General features: G+C 36.9%; 2 protein-coding genes and 1 long non-coding RNA gene across 3 annotated transcripts in view; 1 reads left to right on the forward strand and 2 right to left on the reverse strand.

Annotated features, from left to right (window-relative positions):
* grb2b (growth factor receptor-bound protein 2b) overlaps window positions 1–693 on the reverse strand; it is a 32,514-nt gene extending 31,821 nt beyond the window's left edge. The window contains exon 1 of the mRNA XM_056753390.1: window positions 535–693. The gene's annotated coding sequence lies outside the window, so the exon portion shown is untranslated. The remainder of the gene's footprint in view (window positions 1–534) is intronic.
* Window positions 694–1,750: 1,057 nt separating this feature from the next.
* On the reverse strand, window positions 1,751–4,268 carry LOC130426543 (uncharacterized). Its single transcript, XR_008907193.1, has 3 exons — window positions 3,005–4,268; window positions 2,643–2,773; window positions 1,751–2,447 (listed from the first exon to the last, which is right to left on the reverse strand). It is a non-coding gene; the product is annotated as an uncharacterized LOC130426543 (long non-coding RNA).
* A 1,951-nt stretch (window positions 4,269–6,219) lies between these two features.
* Window positions 6,220–8,187, forward strand: mchr1b (melanin-concentrating hormone receptor 1b). Its single transcript, XM_056753600.1, has 2 exons — window positions 6,220–6,300; window positions 6,648–8,187. The coding sequence occupies exons 1-2, from the start codon at window positions 6,231–6,233 to the stop codon at window positions 7,661–7,663; spliced, it is 1,086 nt and encodes a 361-aa protein (XP_056609578.1). The 5' UTR covers window positions 6,220–6,230; the 3' UTR covers window positions 7,664–8,187.
* Window positions 8,188–17,875: the final 9,688 nt, after the last annotated feature.

The raw sequence follows: 17,875 nt of genomic DNA on the forward strand, positions 1-17,875 counted from the left end.
CCCTAAACTGAAACAGCACGATCTTCCCTAGATAATGATAATTAGATAATAGAGTTATACGATATGATAACAAATTAGAGACCAAAAGCTATAACATATAAATAGCTATAAGCGAAAGTGTTTACCATGCATGTACGTGACGCACAGAACTGCAGTAACAAAGATAAAAGTCACTTCAACAGTCATAAGTCATATTACATTAAGATTAACATCATTTGTATCGCACCGTTCTATTAGAAAATACACAAAAAAGACAGATTCAGTTTCGAGGGTTCAATTTTTTTCTTCATGGCATAACGTTACCTCCGCAAAAACAGCTAACATAAAGCCACATGTGAGACTGCGCTTTCTCTATTTTCTCTTTGTGGAAACGCGTCAATAAATACTCATAATGACGGTCATTTCACGTGTATTAAATATAGAGAAAAAACTGGAAATACCTAGAGAACACGGGCCTTATGGCCTTGCTTATGTTACCGTAAAAAACAACACTGACGCTTGGCAGTCAGAGAAACTCTGCGGTCACACACTCACCCTTGTAAACAACTGTAAAGGCCGATATTCCCTGTTTTCTCGATGAATTTACAATCCACTGGAATTGGCCTTTAATCGTTAGCGAGGTTGAGATCTTTTCCTCGCGCGACTCGAAATGGTGAAAGATTGCTGTATTTTTCTGTTTATTTCCGCTTCCTCTCTGATACAGCTTCCGCCTGCCCCTAGTGGACGAAATCATTTTTTGAGGTTTTCATGATTTTTTAGTCACATTATAATCAATGCATTAGACACATATCAACTATATATCAAATTGTTATGAGGATTTGTTGAAGAAATATAAACAGTGGAATAAATAAATAGGAAAAGCCTCACTTTACTATTTTGTCTTTTTAATGTTTACTATTTATTTATGTTTTATGTTTTTTTTACCTTAAGAAAGTAAAGATACTTGTGTGGTTATGTAGCCTGGAGAAAAGAACAAGATTCTGTTTGTATGTTGCCTTTAATTTCCACTTGTTATAATATGTTTTAAGTTAATATGAATGTCATTGGCAGTGTCCAAGGATTTATTTAACTTAATTTTTGAACATTGTCCCAGCATTAATTATTGTTATATTATTGCCTAGTGTATTTGATATTGAAATTACAACTCACAAAAAATGACTTGAAATAAAGTGGTATTATTTTAAATTGCAGTTCAGACGAGTTCATAAAGGTTCATAATGTTACATAAATATTAGAATTGATTGTTCGATACAAATTAAATCGATTTATAGTCAAAACTTTTCCTGCAAATCTTTAGAAAGTTCATCTTTGTGAGAAAGTTATTTAAGGGAAGAGATCATCCATTTTGGGGCAAACGGAACCCCCTATTTTTGTTGTTTTAAACGTTCCTTTATCTGTGTAAATAGCCGAATTTAGTTCACTTTTAGTGAAGTAAGCGAAATCTATTGTTCAGGCTGCAGCATAGCGCCATCATCTGGTAAAATATTACAGGTAATAAAATAACAGCAAACATCAAAGAGCGTTCAATGGTTTTTTTCTGTTGTAGCCTATTAACGTTTTACAGCTTTGTACTAAATGTTGAAGCAAACACATAGGAAATAAAATTGCAGATGTATATTTTTAGATTAGATTAGATTCAACTTTATTTTCATTACACATATACAAGTACAGTGTAACGAAATGTAGTTTAGGTCTAACCAGAAGTGCAATTAGCAAGTGCAGATATACAGTGTGAATAAATACAGAATACAATATTAGGAAAATACTATACAATGGCCATGTACTATGAAAATGTGACAGTCGGTATGTACTATGAACAATATAGACAGAAGGCTATATACTGTGAACATTAATGTACAGGTGGTTATGAACAGATAACAATATAGACTATACAATAGTGCAAGTGACTTGAGTGTGCATTAGTTACAGACATTAGCTACACTGTAAAAAAAATCCTGTAAAATTTACAGTAAACTACTGGCAGCAGGGTTGCCAGCCAGTTACTGTAAATTGTACAGCCACAGTACTGTAATTTAATTTACAGCCATTTACTGTAATTGCAGAATACAGGAAAAACTGTAATTTTGAATAGCAACAGTATAATGCTGTATTTTTTACAGCAAATTGCTTGATTTTAATTTACTTTATTTAGAAGAAATACATAAATCACTGTATATCCAGTATGTTTTGCATACTGGATATACAGTGTTTATTTTTTTTTAATTGATACAAAAATACATTACAGACAAATTGTGTACGTTGTTGTACATGAAATAATTTTATTCAGTAAGAACTTCATAGTATCCAACATGGCTCTTTAAACACTCATGTTTAAACAACACGTTAACCAACATTACCATCATGAAACAACATTGCAAAACAAGGCCCAAGTGAGTCTGTAAAACGGTCCACATCTTGATCCATCAGAGCACAACAAGTAGCTGGAACTATGGAAACGAAACAAGAGAATAATGTTAGATATTCAATTTATAGTCAGAGAAAAACAGAGGACAACATCTACAGTCAGAGAATAATAAAATGATGTAATTCAATGATGAGATCTGTGTGTGTGTGTGTGTGTGTGTGTGTGTGTGTGTCTCTGTGTGTGTGTGTGTGTGTGTGTGTGTGTGTGTGCTTCTTACTTTTCATCGATTACACTGAATATTCATCATTGTGTTTAGAAGAGCGGCGACATGTGGGTTCACTGCAACCTGTTTCTTCTGTATCCTGGCATTTTAGATGACGCTGCTTGTTCCACTCTCTGGATTAATATCTACAAAGAGTCAGGAAAAACTAAATGTTATATATTAAATGTACAAAATATATTATATTAAAACACATGAATTAAATCATCAGCTTGCTAGTGTTAAATAGGGGAGACTTCTAAATAATTTGCCCAAAAAAATTGCATCTCTCGTTGAGAAATATTGTTTTAAAGGTCTTAACAGGTATATAACATTAACATATCTATAAAATGCAGGTAAGGAAGTTGTTCAATTAATACCTTTCATTGGACTCCAAGTACATGCTGCCCCATCCTGGTACTCAAGCCTGAATATGTAACATGCTATGAACAGAGTGGGAAGGCCAGACATGAAGCTGTGCTGAGCACCGTCACACACAACCTAACCTTCAGTAGTCAGCATCCAGTGGCCTGCAAGTGTGTTCTAAAACAAACAATACCACATGTGACAATAGTAATAGTTAATAGTGACTATACAATTATCTTTAAGCATTTTACATTTAAACTACATTTTAGTATAAGTGACTCTACAAACAAACTCTAAGCAAATTAAACAGAGTAACTTACACTTAAAACCGTACTTATACAGAAATGTAATCCAACTAACGTTAGGGATGTCACGGTCAAGAAATTGTCACACTAGTATTTTGTAACGGGTCTCACTCCCACCCTCCAACGGTCCTATTTGGGAGACAGGCCTGCTATACAATGAGGGTGTCGCTAACGTCTTTTGCTCAAGCTCTCAGCTGGCCTCCGATACATAAACTGTATATCTAGATGGTTACGTACATTAATCACTTTACCGGGCTATCCTCCGTGAACATCGACTTACCTCAAGCTATGGTGACTCATTTTAATTTGGGCGCTCGATTTAACGGATGACTGCATTTGCAAATTTGAATTACAACACAAAATAATCACGAGCGAGTGTGGTATCCCAACTGTCGAAGCATGTAACTTTTACCGAGTCTACGGCGGGCGCGATGTTCAACATTAAAAAAACAACCGTCAACTTACTAATACAATGAACTGTAGCTCGTCACATACCGCCTTCACTCCTGGTGTGAACAAAAACTCTAAATAACATGAACAACTTCTGTCCTCAGGTGCTATAGCGACGGAGAATGTTTGAAATCTTACCGCGACGGCGCTGCTGAAACCCCGCAAGACTCCTTCGGTCCCCGCGGATGGAGGTTGAATCCGGGGTTAGCAATATGAACCGCGAATTTAGATACCTCTATATAAAGTTACCAGTATGATAGTTACCAAATATGAAAAAAAAATACGTAATAAGTTACTTACCACAGGTGTGAATCATTCATTTTGCGCACTACCCCAATCTCGACTGTTGAAGATCATCCCGCCATTGTAGATTTGAAATTTACAGCAATATTCTGTACATTGAGTTAATCCGTCACGTGACCCCAGAATGCATTGCACTTTACAGCAATATTCTGTATTATTTAAAATACAGTCAGCTTCTGTAAAATAACGCTGTAGTTTTTACAGCAATTCGTTACAGTGTATTAAAGGTACAGTGCAGTACATGAGTTATTGAAGTTATAGTGCAATACATGAGTAGATGCAGTTATACATTTACAGTGCAGTAGATGAGTTTACAGTGCAGTATGAGTTTACCACATGGTCAGAATGAAAACAATTGATTCTGACTACGACAGATGTCGAGTCGGATGTGTAGTTTGTACAATTTATCCAAACAAATTAAATGTCATTTTTAGTGGAATGCATGAAAAAAGTTTAATGTCGAAGTAAATAAATGAATAATGCCTACATAACTGGTCTTGACAGAAGCCATTTCAAAAACTGTCCCTGATATGGTATATAGCAGGTTTCGTCGAAGATTTAGCCTATTTCAGTCATAATACACATGACTTCAAAGTCAAGGCAGGAATGGTCTGCAATATTCATGTTCCCCTATACAAAGCTCAAATCCTCCAGTCTCAATTAATAAAAGCATAACATTTTAACTTCGGAGAAAGCTAATCCTGTTTCACGTCGGTTGTTTTTGTTTAATAAGAGAACACTTATTTGATCAATTTCACCAGTTTTTTCATCGGGTTGGTTTTAAACATTTGCTTTATTATTTTCAATAGTTCAACAGAAACAGTCTACAGCCTTATGGGTTAGGCTGCTGAAACTCCTTCCAGGTCTAAAAATTGATCATAAACATGTGTTCACTCATGGTTTTGCTGTGATGGGCATGAAAATCGGTTTCAAGGAACGAGCATCAAAATGTAATCTGATTGAATCTGATTAAGATTCAGAACAGCGGCTTGTGTTCACACTGCACGTTCATTCAAACAGTGTTGGACCTAAAGTGTCCAAATGAAGCGCGTCACGTCAGCAGCAGAGCGCATCCAGCTGACAGCACCATCGCATCAGGCGTCACATCTCCACTCATTCAGCATGGAGAGCATCTCAGCTGCGATCTCCACACCTCCTGCGCATTGGAAATTAGTGAGAGTGTCGGCAGCATCGAGCAGCTTCTGATTTTGATCGCAACCCGAGGAAGGGATCCGGTGCGCCCGAGCGCTACAGTGCGCAATTCGCGTCTTTTCCCGCAACAGACATGGTTCAGGAGCGCGTATGGAGAGCTATCCACTTGTGGCATTGCGTCTCAGTGGAGATCTTAAAGACAAAGGAAACTGGTTCTTAAAGCTCAGATTGACATAAACCAAGGAAGGTCAAGGTGATGCGCATTTTTTTTTTACTTCATTTACCTTAAAGTACAACATTGGGACCTTGTTTCGTATTTGTGTACTGGTCACATTTGTTGAATATTTGAATAATGCATGAAGAGGACAAATAGTTATTTGGTTGATCAAAGTCTCCCAATCTGAAACTGTACATCGCTGTTACACTTTATCAGCACTTAGACACTTTTATTACTCACTACATCATTATACTGTCAAATGTATAATTTTATTGTCATTTTTTACCGCACATTGTTTTTCTTATATTGTCTAATGTTTTTTTTATTATTTGAGTTTTTTTACCGTGTGTTGTTCATCTTTATTGTGCTGCCCGTGTTGTATATGTTTTATTATTTCTAATGCCCTTCGTCTTTCTGAAGAGGAATGGACAAAATAGGAATTTCATTAAACCAAATACAGAAGGCAACAAAGATCTTTTTAAACTTTAAGGTTTCAAATGTAAGATCTGATATGAGTCTTTCTATTTAAGAATACAATTGGTGAAAGGCATGAAAGTGTAAGTCTGTCACATTTTCTCTTTTCACAGAAAAACATTTCTTCTATTGCTGTCCTTTGGTCTTTATTGGTAGACCATGCACCAAATTATGTTTTAATGACTTTTTTTGATGTAATAATTGCGATTGGATTAGAACAGAGTCACCGCTCACACCATGACTTGTTGTTAAATGTGATTTTGAACATGTGATTTGTTGACGCAGCCTGTTGTTCATATCCATTTGTATTCAATTCCAGTGAATCCAACAAAGCTCAGAATGGATTTCAACATCACCTTCACGGATAATTTCAGTGACGGGTCTAACTCATCACAAAGTTTCAATGCAGGTACATTTACTGTAAAAATCCTTTTTAAACCAGCTCACATAATAGAAGTGATATTTAAAGGTCAGGTAGAAAAGCACAAAAGATAATTGTGAGTTTCCCTTTCCATAATTTTGCTAATTAAATATATTTATGTTTTCTGCATGTGTCAGCTAATACCTCACAGACCTGCGTCATTATACTCATACATTTTGACTAAGCCATGTGTGAATTATACATTAGGTATAATTCACACACGGCTTAGTCAAAATGTTTGAGTATAATCATATGAATAAATGCTAGGATAAAAGCCAGATGAAAACCATTTGCTTGAAAATTATGCAGTAAAACGCTTCTTTTGTTTCCCACAGAAACCGGTGAGCAGTACCACAACGTCCTCATGCCCAGCATTTATGGGGTCATCTGCTTCGTTGGCATTATAGGCAACTGCATTGTCATCTACACCATTGTGAAAAAGACAAAGTTCAGGGCTCAACAAACCGTGCCAGACATCTTCATCTTCAGCCTGTCCATCGCAGACCTTCTGTTTCTTCTGGGCATGCCGTTCCTCATCCACCAGCTCTTGGGAAACGGTTCATGGTGCTTTGGTCCCACCATGTGCACCGTCATCACGGCATTGGATTCCAACAGCCAAATCGTGAGCACGTACATCCTAACCGTCATGACCCTGGATCGCTACCTGGCGACGGTTCACCCCATTCGCTTCAACCACATACGTACCCCGTGCGTGGCTGTGGGTGCCGTCGGCCTCGTGTGGATTCTCTCTCTGCTTTCCATCACGCCCGTGTGGATGTACGCCGGTCTCATGCCCCTGCGGGACGGCTCTGTGGGGTGCGCTCTGCTTCTCCCCAATCCGACCATGGACACCTACTGGTTCACTCTGTACCAGTTCGTGCTGGCCTTTGCCTTGCCCCTGGTGATCATTTGCGGCGTGTTTTTCAAGATCCTCCAAAACATGTCAGCCACGGTGGCCCCGCTCCCCCAGCACAGCCTGCGCATGCGCACCAAAAAGGTCACGCGGATGGCCGTGGCCATATGCCTGGCGTTCTTCATTTGTTGGGCGCCCCATTACATTTTGCAGCTGGCACATTTGAGCGTGCACCGGCCCAGTTTCGCCTTTCTCTATGCGTATAACGTAGCCATCAGCATGGGATACGCCAACAGCTGCATCAACCCGCTTCTCTACATCGTGCTTAGCGAGACCTTCAAGAGACAATTCATCGTAGCCATCCGGCCGGCGCACAAAGACTTCCGGGCCGATGGGGGGACGGCCGACGGGAGCCTCAGCCTGCGTTTGGCCCCTGACGGAGGGCAACAGTCTCAGTCCTCCAGGGAGTTGCTGCCGGTAACCGTGGCTGTGCATTGAGCTCAGGTGAAACCGCAGGGTTTGACGCTGAGCGGAATTGTGTTAAGTGCATCCGTTGCATTAAGTGTTAATGAGCATCCGTTGAAAAGAAGTTCTTCAGCATCTTGCAGAATTGCTCATTACGAGATGTTGTGTATTTAAATAGATTTGTGACGACACCAGCGAGTTCTCACAGGAAACATTTATTATGTATATGAATTGGATGAATCATACAAATATCAATGATTGTACGAATAAAAGCAGTTAGCAAGCCCCACCCCTAACTCCAGCCCAAAACGAACTATTGTAGGCATGAAGGCAGATCGTCCTAAACATACAAATTAGATCCTACGAGGTCATTTGAATAAGCCATCTGCTAAAATAGTTGCATTTCCATGAGTGCCGTTGGATGATGCACACTTTTGTTTCTGTTGTTCTGTGTTTCAGTGAAAGTGATGTTATGTATACAGGAACACAGTGGATTATGGCAAAAAAATTACAAATTATATATATATAAGGTGTGGAAAAGACATTTTTGAGGCAAAATTATTTCCAAGACTTTTGGATTTATGTTTTTTCGTCCTCTTTCGAGCTTCAAATGAGCCCATACTTGTTTTTTTTAAAGCATTTTGTTTTGTAATGTTCATGCAATCACAAATGATTTCGGTTCTATTATTCAAGGGATAGTTCACCACCGCAAAAAATAATTCAGTCATAATTTTATTCACAATCAAGTTGTTCCAAATCCGTATATATTTCTTTGTTTTGATGAACAAAACGACTAAGATATTTGGAAGAATGCTTGTAACCATATAGTTCTTCGACATCATTGATTACCATGGTAGGAAAAATTATGTCATATTTTTTGTTTCTGTTTAACACAAAATAAGATATTTAAAGATAAAGTAGGGCAGGAAACAGTTCTGGAGCACTTTTGACAACCATTGTCATTTTCCCTTCTATGGTAGTCAATGGGGTCCAAGAACTTTGGTTCTAAGCATTCGTCCAAATATATTTTTCTATGTAAAACCAAACAAAGAAAAGCATACAGGTTTGGAACAACAGAATTTTCATTTTTTAACTATCCCTTTAACAATATTTCAGTTAGTTCACTGCCTCACTGAAGTGGATTTTGTCGTCAATGTTATGTAAGTGATATTATGTTTATAATGCATTACCAGACAAACGTTTTTGAACGTCGAGTGTTTATAATTGTGCCAATATAATCTCTTTCTCATTACAAATTAAAGTTTTATTTAATAAAAATGTTTATGAAACGGATGACCAATGAATGAAAAAAGAGCAGCCAATAATAGGAACTGCCAAGAAGACATTTATGCAAATTCTAGGCAAAAGTATCTACACTGAAGACAGTACAATAAAGTGTTATTTTTATTTTTTAGATTTTTTTAGGTAAAACAAAATTCTCATATTAGTTCCCTTACTATGCTAGTGTATGCTTGTGATATTATATGTATAATATTCACATTATTTTGGTCATCTTATAGTATGATATCTATCAAAATGTCTGTATATTTAAATGTGTATATTTGTCTAATGTCGTTAACTGTGAATGCATAAGATGAAAACTGTCCTTTTGAGAGTTTGTTTAAAGCGTATATTCAAAGTGCGCTGTTCGCTTCTAAAATCAGCGTTTAATGTGAATTATCATTAAAGAAATCCCCTCGTGATTTCACTGCCTGCTTCCTTCTCTGTTGCTCTGTGCATTTCACATGCACCCTTTTTTAATGCAGATCTGTTCTGAGACGTTTCCTAAAGATGTTTAATGTATAATAAAGAATCTTGGATTCATTTTGTATACTCGTAAATGTTTTTTTCCTCATTATACAGGCAACACCTTCTGCAGAATATGGCCTTCCCCTGAGGGTGCAAATGCTGCTTTATTGAGAGGAAATATTGACTGAACATATGTGAACTGAATGGGAGTGGATGGTGATGAATGTGGAAGCTGTGTAGTGTGTTATCACAGGAAGCTGCACATGAGCTGCGTTAGAGATGTTTCTAGGAAACTCGTGTAGAGTTTGTTGCATGCTCGCTCTGAAAGCAAGGTTATGGTCTGTATTCATGCATTAAGAGGTTTTGTGTTGTATTAATGCACGTGAATAGACGATGCAATCACGCTGAGTGCCTGAAAACAAGGCTTGAGATACAAGCAGAAGGTTATGAATAAGGATTGATATCCGTCTAAACCAAGCGATATTCCCATATATAGAAATATTGCAGATTCTCTTTGATTGTTTGTAGTTCACAGAAAGAAACAAAAATGAAACATTTTCCCCAAACACATAAATAGTAAATTTAGAAAAACTGAAAATAATTTTAAAACTGTATTTTAACACCAGGGAATAATCTCATAATCTAACTTTGAGACAACCTGCAACGAAGTTTGATTTCAACCATAAATTTCACTATAATTTCAATCTTTGACATAGCCTCAGGTTGTATTTTCACAAAATGTTCTTTACACAATGTCAGATGAGTTTATGTAGAAAACAGACACACACACAAAAAATTCAGATAGGTTTTCAGTAAAAACAGAACGTGATCATTGTTGACTTTTCATGAACACATGGCACATCCAAAGGTTCGTCCACTCAAATGCTCAGCATTAATATGTTTTTGGGAAAGCATTTTGCTTTGCTGTGGAGCATCTCACACTCGTTCCTCACATTGAAACATGTTTAAATGATATGTTTGAATCAAGTTAAATGACTAAAAGCATCTTGACAGTCTTAATACCAATGAGCTGTATTTCCCACAATCATCAATGATGGCTGAATTCTAAGAAACTTCATCCTGCGTCATGTGCGAAGTGGCCTTGTGTCATTCTGAATGCTCGTAATCAGTTCTTGAGGAGCAAGAAACATTTGATACAGAACGATTTTTAAAAATTGATCTTTTCTTTTGTTTAACTTGACATAGAAATAGCGATCGCAGCTGTGACATAAAGAAACACATCGCTACATCACCTTGTGCTAGATTTGAAATTATTTTCTCAGAAAATCACATTATTAGGAGAGATCTAATCGGTGGATGGCACTTAACCTTCAAAAGAAAGCACGGTAAACACATTAAACGGGACCTTGGGTCTAACAGTCAGTGGTTAATTTATTAACCTTCTTGTCATTTTAAACCTGTATGGCCTTTTTTCGTTAGCAGAACACAAAAGAAGATATTTTGAAGAATGTTGGGGAAAGCGGCGGCAGCCATTGACATGCATTGGTTTTGTGTCCATACTCCATACAATAGAAGTGACTGGGTACAGCCGTTCCCAAGACAAAAAAATCTTCTTGTGAGTTTTGCAGAAGAAAGACATTCATACATGTTTGACATGACAAGAGGGTGAGTACATGACAGAATTTTCACTTCTGGGTGAACTGTCCCTTTCATAATTCTGACATCATTGTATTTTTGTTATAGCCGTTGGTTAGCCAAGTAGTGGAAATTGTTTACTCAAAATCTGAAACTTAAAGGTTTTCACATGAACTTTTCATAAGTTTTGCATTTATTAAAGGTCAGGTCAAGGTCGGAATGCTTTAAAAATAGAAGATGGAAGAAGTTCACTCAACAAAATGACAACTTGTAAAAACTATAGGCTACACAGAAGTCATATTTAAGGGTCATAATTTCAACATGTTATTGGTTGTTGTAACAGATGGTCTTCAAAGTGTGTTGGTCCATGGTTGCTTTTAAAAATGGTTACATATCGCTGTTGGATAACTTCTCGCAATGGAATGGAAATCCATTTGCAACTTACTACCGCATGAATAAATCATTTCCATAGCAGTCCTGCTCTACCATAAATTAAATGGTCAGCGGAGAGTACTGATCATTCTGATGTTATGACATATGTCACAGAATGTGAGGTCATACATTCCTCCTTTTTCAATCTAACATTTGAGATATATTTGATTGCTTTATCCAGGCATCGATTTCATGCGTCGGCAGGGAGCGTAATGAGCTGTAGCTGTCACATATGTACCGTCACTGTCTCATTTTGGAGCCAACAAGCGATATTTGATTGAAAGATATACAATCAAAGCAATTTTGTGATCACATGAAAATCTGCAGTTGCAGACATCCGTGAGCTATATCTGTTATTCCATGCATATTTTATTCCTTTATCATTTGATATATCCTTACTCATTTAAAGGTCCAGGGTATTAAATTCAGCGGCATCTAGTGGAGAGCTTGCGAATCGCAACCAACAGGTCACTCCACCCCTCCCTTTCAAAGCACTACGGTGGCTGACACAGAACTAAGATGTTGTCATGTTTTCGCTTCATTGCCGAAGGACATAACGTATTTACGAAATGCACTCTGTAGAGCAGTTTGTCCGTTTAGGGCCACTGTAGAAACAACATGATGAATCCCATGCAAGGTGACCAGCGTTGTATGTAGATAGAAATAGCTCATTCTGAGGTAATAAAAACATTTTGTGTAAGGTCTTTATACACCTCTGAACACAATGATATGTATATTATATGCCAATTCCGTCAACAGATCCTCCAAAATATGACAAAGTGGACCTTTAATTTCTGTCATATGCTTTTGTAAAGTACTTCAAATTACTATTTGCATACACCGTTTGCAACATAAACATAAACACATCTTGCATAATGACAAACATTGACCCCTATTAAGAGTGCACAGCTCTTCTATCAGCGATGTGGATGAACAATGACTGAACAACTCTCATCACATAGACTCTTGTCGGGCTGAAAGGCCACCGACTGCACCGCGGGAGTCACATCTCATGTGAAGCCTCTGCTAGAAATTGTTTTTTTTCTGGAGAGCTCGGGTGCCAGTGCACCTGCTTCTCTTCTGTTCCTGGCTTCACACAATTCCCGGGAGAGGAGCACAGTTTCATATCACATCATATCCCCCACTGCAAGCAATTTTCCGCCAATTGGATAGAACATTTATAAAAGCATATTTCCACCAAAACAGCAAACAAAACAATAGATTCCTGCGCTGTGATGGTGGAAAGAAATGATAAACATACGTTTTGGACGTAATCTATGTATTTACGGAGCCAAACACAAAGCCGCCGTTCCAAGCTGCAGTCAAGTCTCCATAGCTTGCGAAAGATAAGCATATAGCATGGCTTCAAAAATTGGAGAACTCTGGAGATGAGTGACAGCATAAATCACGGAGGCAGCAGAAGCGAAGAACACTTACAGAAACTATTTAATTTGTTTTGGGAGTAACGAGGCGCTGAAGAAGACCTTTCACCCTTGTGGTTGTTTGTACCAGGAACTTTTTAAAGGCGTTGTTTCACAGTCCTGCAAACCCAGACTCAACAGCTACACTAATTGATGAAATAGTTTGAAGAATTCAACCAGACTTTTGGTTACATTTGTAATATTTCACCACAATACTACTACTTTTACGGTATTGCCTTTGAAATATACTGAAGCCATACAGTCGTTCTTGAATACTGCAGGGTTTGCAAATAGGTTAGCAGATGTTGATGCCATTTTCACCGCAAAACACAACAGCTGGACGCTCCGACCTTCAAAATGTTTGCATTCATCGCCTGCATGGGTTTGCATAATTCATCTTTTCTAATATACGTCTTTTTTTCTCCACAGGGAGATTCAAATAATCTTATTTAATTGCCTTTACGTTCCCTACGCAGGAGCTTTACATCATTTTGAAAAATGGGTGGAATCATTGATGGAACGGATCTTGGAAATTATAAGATTGAATAGCTGCAGAAACATTGTGATCAGGGAAATGATTTATGCAAGGAGAAGTACACGAGAGCAGATCATGGGAGATATTTTGCTCACAGAGATTTTCACCAATACTTTAAACAGCTAAAACAACTCACGTGGGAGCTCAAAGGGGGTTAGTGAATACTTCAAAGAACCACATGACTTCGAACGCCGAAGACTGTTATATCCCATCAGGCTTTGGTCGGCTTAACCGGTTGCCTTCATGAGAGAAATCAATAGCTCTTCTTGCGGTGAGACGCACTCGATCATGAGGCAATGTAATATTATCGGGATCAATCTAGTTTTGGGTCATCATGACTGAATCATTGGAGATATGTTTTCATTTCATACACTGAAGTCACCAGGGGCAAAAAAGGTATGACGCCAAACCTTTAGTATCAGAACTGTACAGTAACTATAATGATAAAGATTAAAGAGATTAGAACACGGCAAAACAATAACAAGGGGAACAATCATCAGAGAATTTTTTTTCCAGACATTGATAAAACATTGATAAACCACTGAGAGCAAATCAAAATCCAGTTGACTTTAAAACATAATGTTATTGTCTTTTACCATGAAGGCTCATGGTTATCATTAAAGTTATCTCAATTGTTAGTATTCTTGGTGTGAACGTGTCTTAAGAGTTTTTGTTATGTCCAATTACGTTTTGTGCTTCATTTCCATCTGTGGCCATTTTATCAAATTGCACTACATTTTAAAGACAGCAAACTCACAACTGTAAAAGCCATTCCAAGTCATGCAAAGACAATAAAGAAATCAAATCTAATGTTTAGCATCTTAACTAGTGCTTTCTTACAAGTCGTTTTGTGGAATAATAAAATTTGGGTTTTGAAAATTATATTTTATTGGAGCATTTCACCATCTTGATAAGACCTTCAGGCATTTTACCAGACAGCTTTTTTCCAACTTGTAAGGTCAAATCCAGCGAAACTTCTTGGCAAGACTGCATAATTTCAGAACTAATTTGTCTTTTAGACAGGTTATTTAGCCATCTGTCTGTGAGTCAGAGTCCTCTGGTTCCATGTGTTTGTTGTTGATGCAACCAGCAAGGAAAAAAACCTGTGTTGCCAATTTTAAAGATTTAAAAATGTAGTTTTTACTTATTTACTGTATATAGGTATGTGTTAGCGGAAAATTATCATTTTTCTTTTGTTCTGTGAACTACTAACAATATTTCCCCCCAAATTTCAAGACAAATATTGTTTCTATTTGCAGAAAGTGAAAACTGGAGAAAGAGGTGAAAATTACAGAAACGATGCTCTGGATTTATTCAGACCACAAATACTGCAAAGAAAACAAGTTCATATTAACTTTCAAGCAATACATGAGACGTATTTCTACAGGTATTGAGGAAAAGTTCAAAAAAATTGTTTGTATGTGATGACCTTGATTTTATCCCAGTTTTCATGTGTCTTGTCATGGTGTCAGTCTTTCACATTGCTGTTGGATGACTTTGTCACTACTGAGGTTTGATTTTGTTCAAATAGATTTTTGCTCAAATTGACACTGGACTGGAATGATCACAATACATCTAAAAATTTGATTATGACTATACATAGCCCATTAACACTGAGCTGAGGTCAATCAAAAACTGAACATCTACCAAGACCAAAATTATTTTCCATTACCTTTTTGCCTACGAGCGATGCCCTGGACTCCCGGGGTTGTTTGTAAAATTAACGTGTGTTAAATCATTTGATTTACTTTGAACTCAATTGTCTGCCTCATTGAACAGAGAGAACAGATTGTACATTAGCAAGATTTATCACAGGCATCATATTCTTATAGATCCAGATTCATATAATGACTCACTGCAGTATTCTTTGGGTCTGGTTGTCCTCACCAGCTGTCCTGCACGGTAAAACATTGTTTATTATGTCTCCTGTGACATTTGTCCTGTTCGTACTGAACTTTCTCCAGAACCTGTCAATCACCCATAATTCTTTCTCTGTTAGCAGAAATCCTGGGTTATAATATGGATTATAAAGAGCATATTGATGTTGAGTCATCTCGGTTTGTTTTCTTTCCCCAGAGTATTATTGCACATCATTTTATGCATTTGTCCCAAGTGATTGAGAGAAAGAATAATTAAGATTCACATAATGCTGAATGCTTCGCTATATCCCCATGTCAAAGGGTAAGAAAGCAATCAAAAGTTCTTTAAAACTTTTACGAGTAAGCGCATTCTCTGCAACAGTGAGTTTCCTTTGATATCATACCAGATGATTTCACAGGTTTGATATGCATAACCAAAACTCAGAGAGAAAGCTTATCTAATCCCTGTCATTTCTTTCAGTTTGTTTCTCCGTTTGTAGGAATAATAAAAACATTCCTCTTCCCACGAAGAGATGGAAATTCAACTGTATGTTGTTTATTTACCGTACAGAAATTTAAATCGTTTTCCACAACGCGGCTTTACAACCACACAGGGATTATAATAAAGCTCTATGCATTTATTTTCTTCTGATGAAACATGCGTTGATGTCTGTACTCTACATTTTTTTGAATGAAAAAATTGTTTAAAAGCAATTTATTTTATATTTTAACCTTCCAAGCGAAGGAAAAACAGAGGCATTGATGAAAGATTCTATACTGTATACTAATGTCACTTGAGCTGCTTTGATTTGAAAACTACATATTACGTTTTCATATGAGTAACATCTAACAGGGCATACTGTATAACAATGAACATGTTTTTATTGTTCCAATGAATTATTAAGGTTTGGTGCAAAGAAAGCTGAAAATGAAGCAGAACGTGATTAACTAAGTCTCTCATATTTATTCATTAATCAAATCAGTCTAGTGTTTTTTTAAATGCCTGACACATAAAGGTGACTACATTTATTTCATTTCACAGCACAAATAAGACCTAAATTAAAATGTAAATATTATATAATATGTAGGCCCTGCTGAGTAAAGATACTTCAAAAATATTGAATCATTTGCTTGTATATTATAAACGTACAAACCTTGTCTAAAAACAATTATTTGCACATCTTGAAATAAAAAGGAACCTGTTTATTACCTGTCTTAATATGGTATTAACAAATCAGTACCATTAAGTCCAAAAACAAGCAGTACAGCAAAAAACAACTTGGGAACACATCATGAATATTTAAAAAGAACACTGTTATATTGAATGATTAACTGAGTCGGTGAACAAATTTGGTTGTCAAGAAAATAATTGCAAGGACTGAGGCTCTGTGTATTTGGCATGAATGATTCATTTTAAGATGGATCTTGTATACAGTATGTAAGTGTTCTCAATGGCTCACGGCAAGATTATGACCTATTGTGTTCAGTGTTAAAACGATAGAATAGGAATTGCTGAATAGATTCTTTTTTAGCCAAAATTCTAAATTCATTTTCAGTCTCCAGGGAGATCAGTGTTTTCCTCAAAGATAGAATAGTTTAAGTTCATTGAAATTCCCTTGTGGCATCTGAACCTAAGTATTCAATTTACCGCCAGGTCTTTACCCATAAGGATTAGATTTAAGGATATAGGCCTATAGAAATGTAAAGCTGTAATGATGCTAGGGTATTGTGGTTGGCACCAGGACATCTCTATGGGGTTTTGGTTTTAGCCGGTTGCTTACAGGCACAAAGAAAATTTACATTCTGTTCTGCAGAAACGGTCAGGTTCCTCCTTTAAAATAAGACTATGGATCTTTTGCTTATCTGCCAAGTGAAAATCTACACAGAATAGACAAACACAAAGTTTGAGGTATTACTCATGTCCAATGCACAAACAGTGAGCAATGCATTAGATGCCAAAGTTTAAGTAATATTTATTAATAACCGTGATGATTGACTTATACGCGGTTTCATCTGGCCGAAGTTAACTTCCGATCTGTGTTTGTTTATCGGTCTGGGCCGAGTTTTCCGATAAGGATGGATCTTAGCGTTTTCTACAGCCACTTTAAGCACATTTCTCCGGTGGTCCTGCAGGTGACCTCATAAATCTTTCTTCTTAAGATGCACTTTGAGCTTTTACTCTAGAGGGCTCGTAGATCTACGATGATTTTCAACTGCTACTTAAATTACGATGCTTTTTGATCGTAACATCACTCGTACGATCGTTTTTACAATCAATTTAGGCTTACAATGCTGTTTCGAAGCCTAGCCCTGTCTATTGGCTAATAAGATAACTATTAATATTTAATTTTATTTAGATTAGATTATTTAACAATTGTATTAAATAAACATTAATTGTATTTTATTGTATATTCATTTGATTACCTATACCATTTGAATGGCTTGTGTAACTTTGTCGCATTTAAGTTTAGCAAAAATAGTACTAGCTAGACATGCTTTTAAAGGTTCTAGCTAAAGTAATTTAGTTGTTATTTCTATTATTTGTCGGATGTGTACCAGAAGTTAAATTTGGGCCATAGAATCGCACATTCGCAGTAATGCTTGTTTATGTTGTTGCTTTGAAACCCAGGTTGAGATCTGATTTGAAATTGGT

This window comes from Triplophysa dalaica, chromosome 7, assembly GCF_015846415.1.
Source record: "Triplophysa dalaica isolate WHDGS20190420 chromosome 7, ASM1584641v1, whole genome shotgun sequence".
NCBI classification, from domain to species: Eukaryota; Metazoa; Chordata; class Actinopteri; order Cypriniformes; family Nemacheilidae; genus Triplophysa; species Triplophysa dalaica.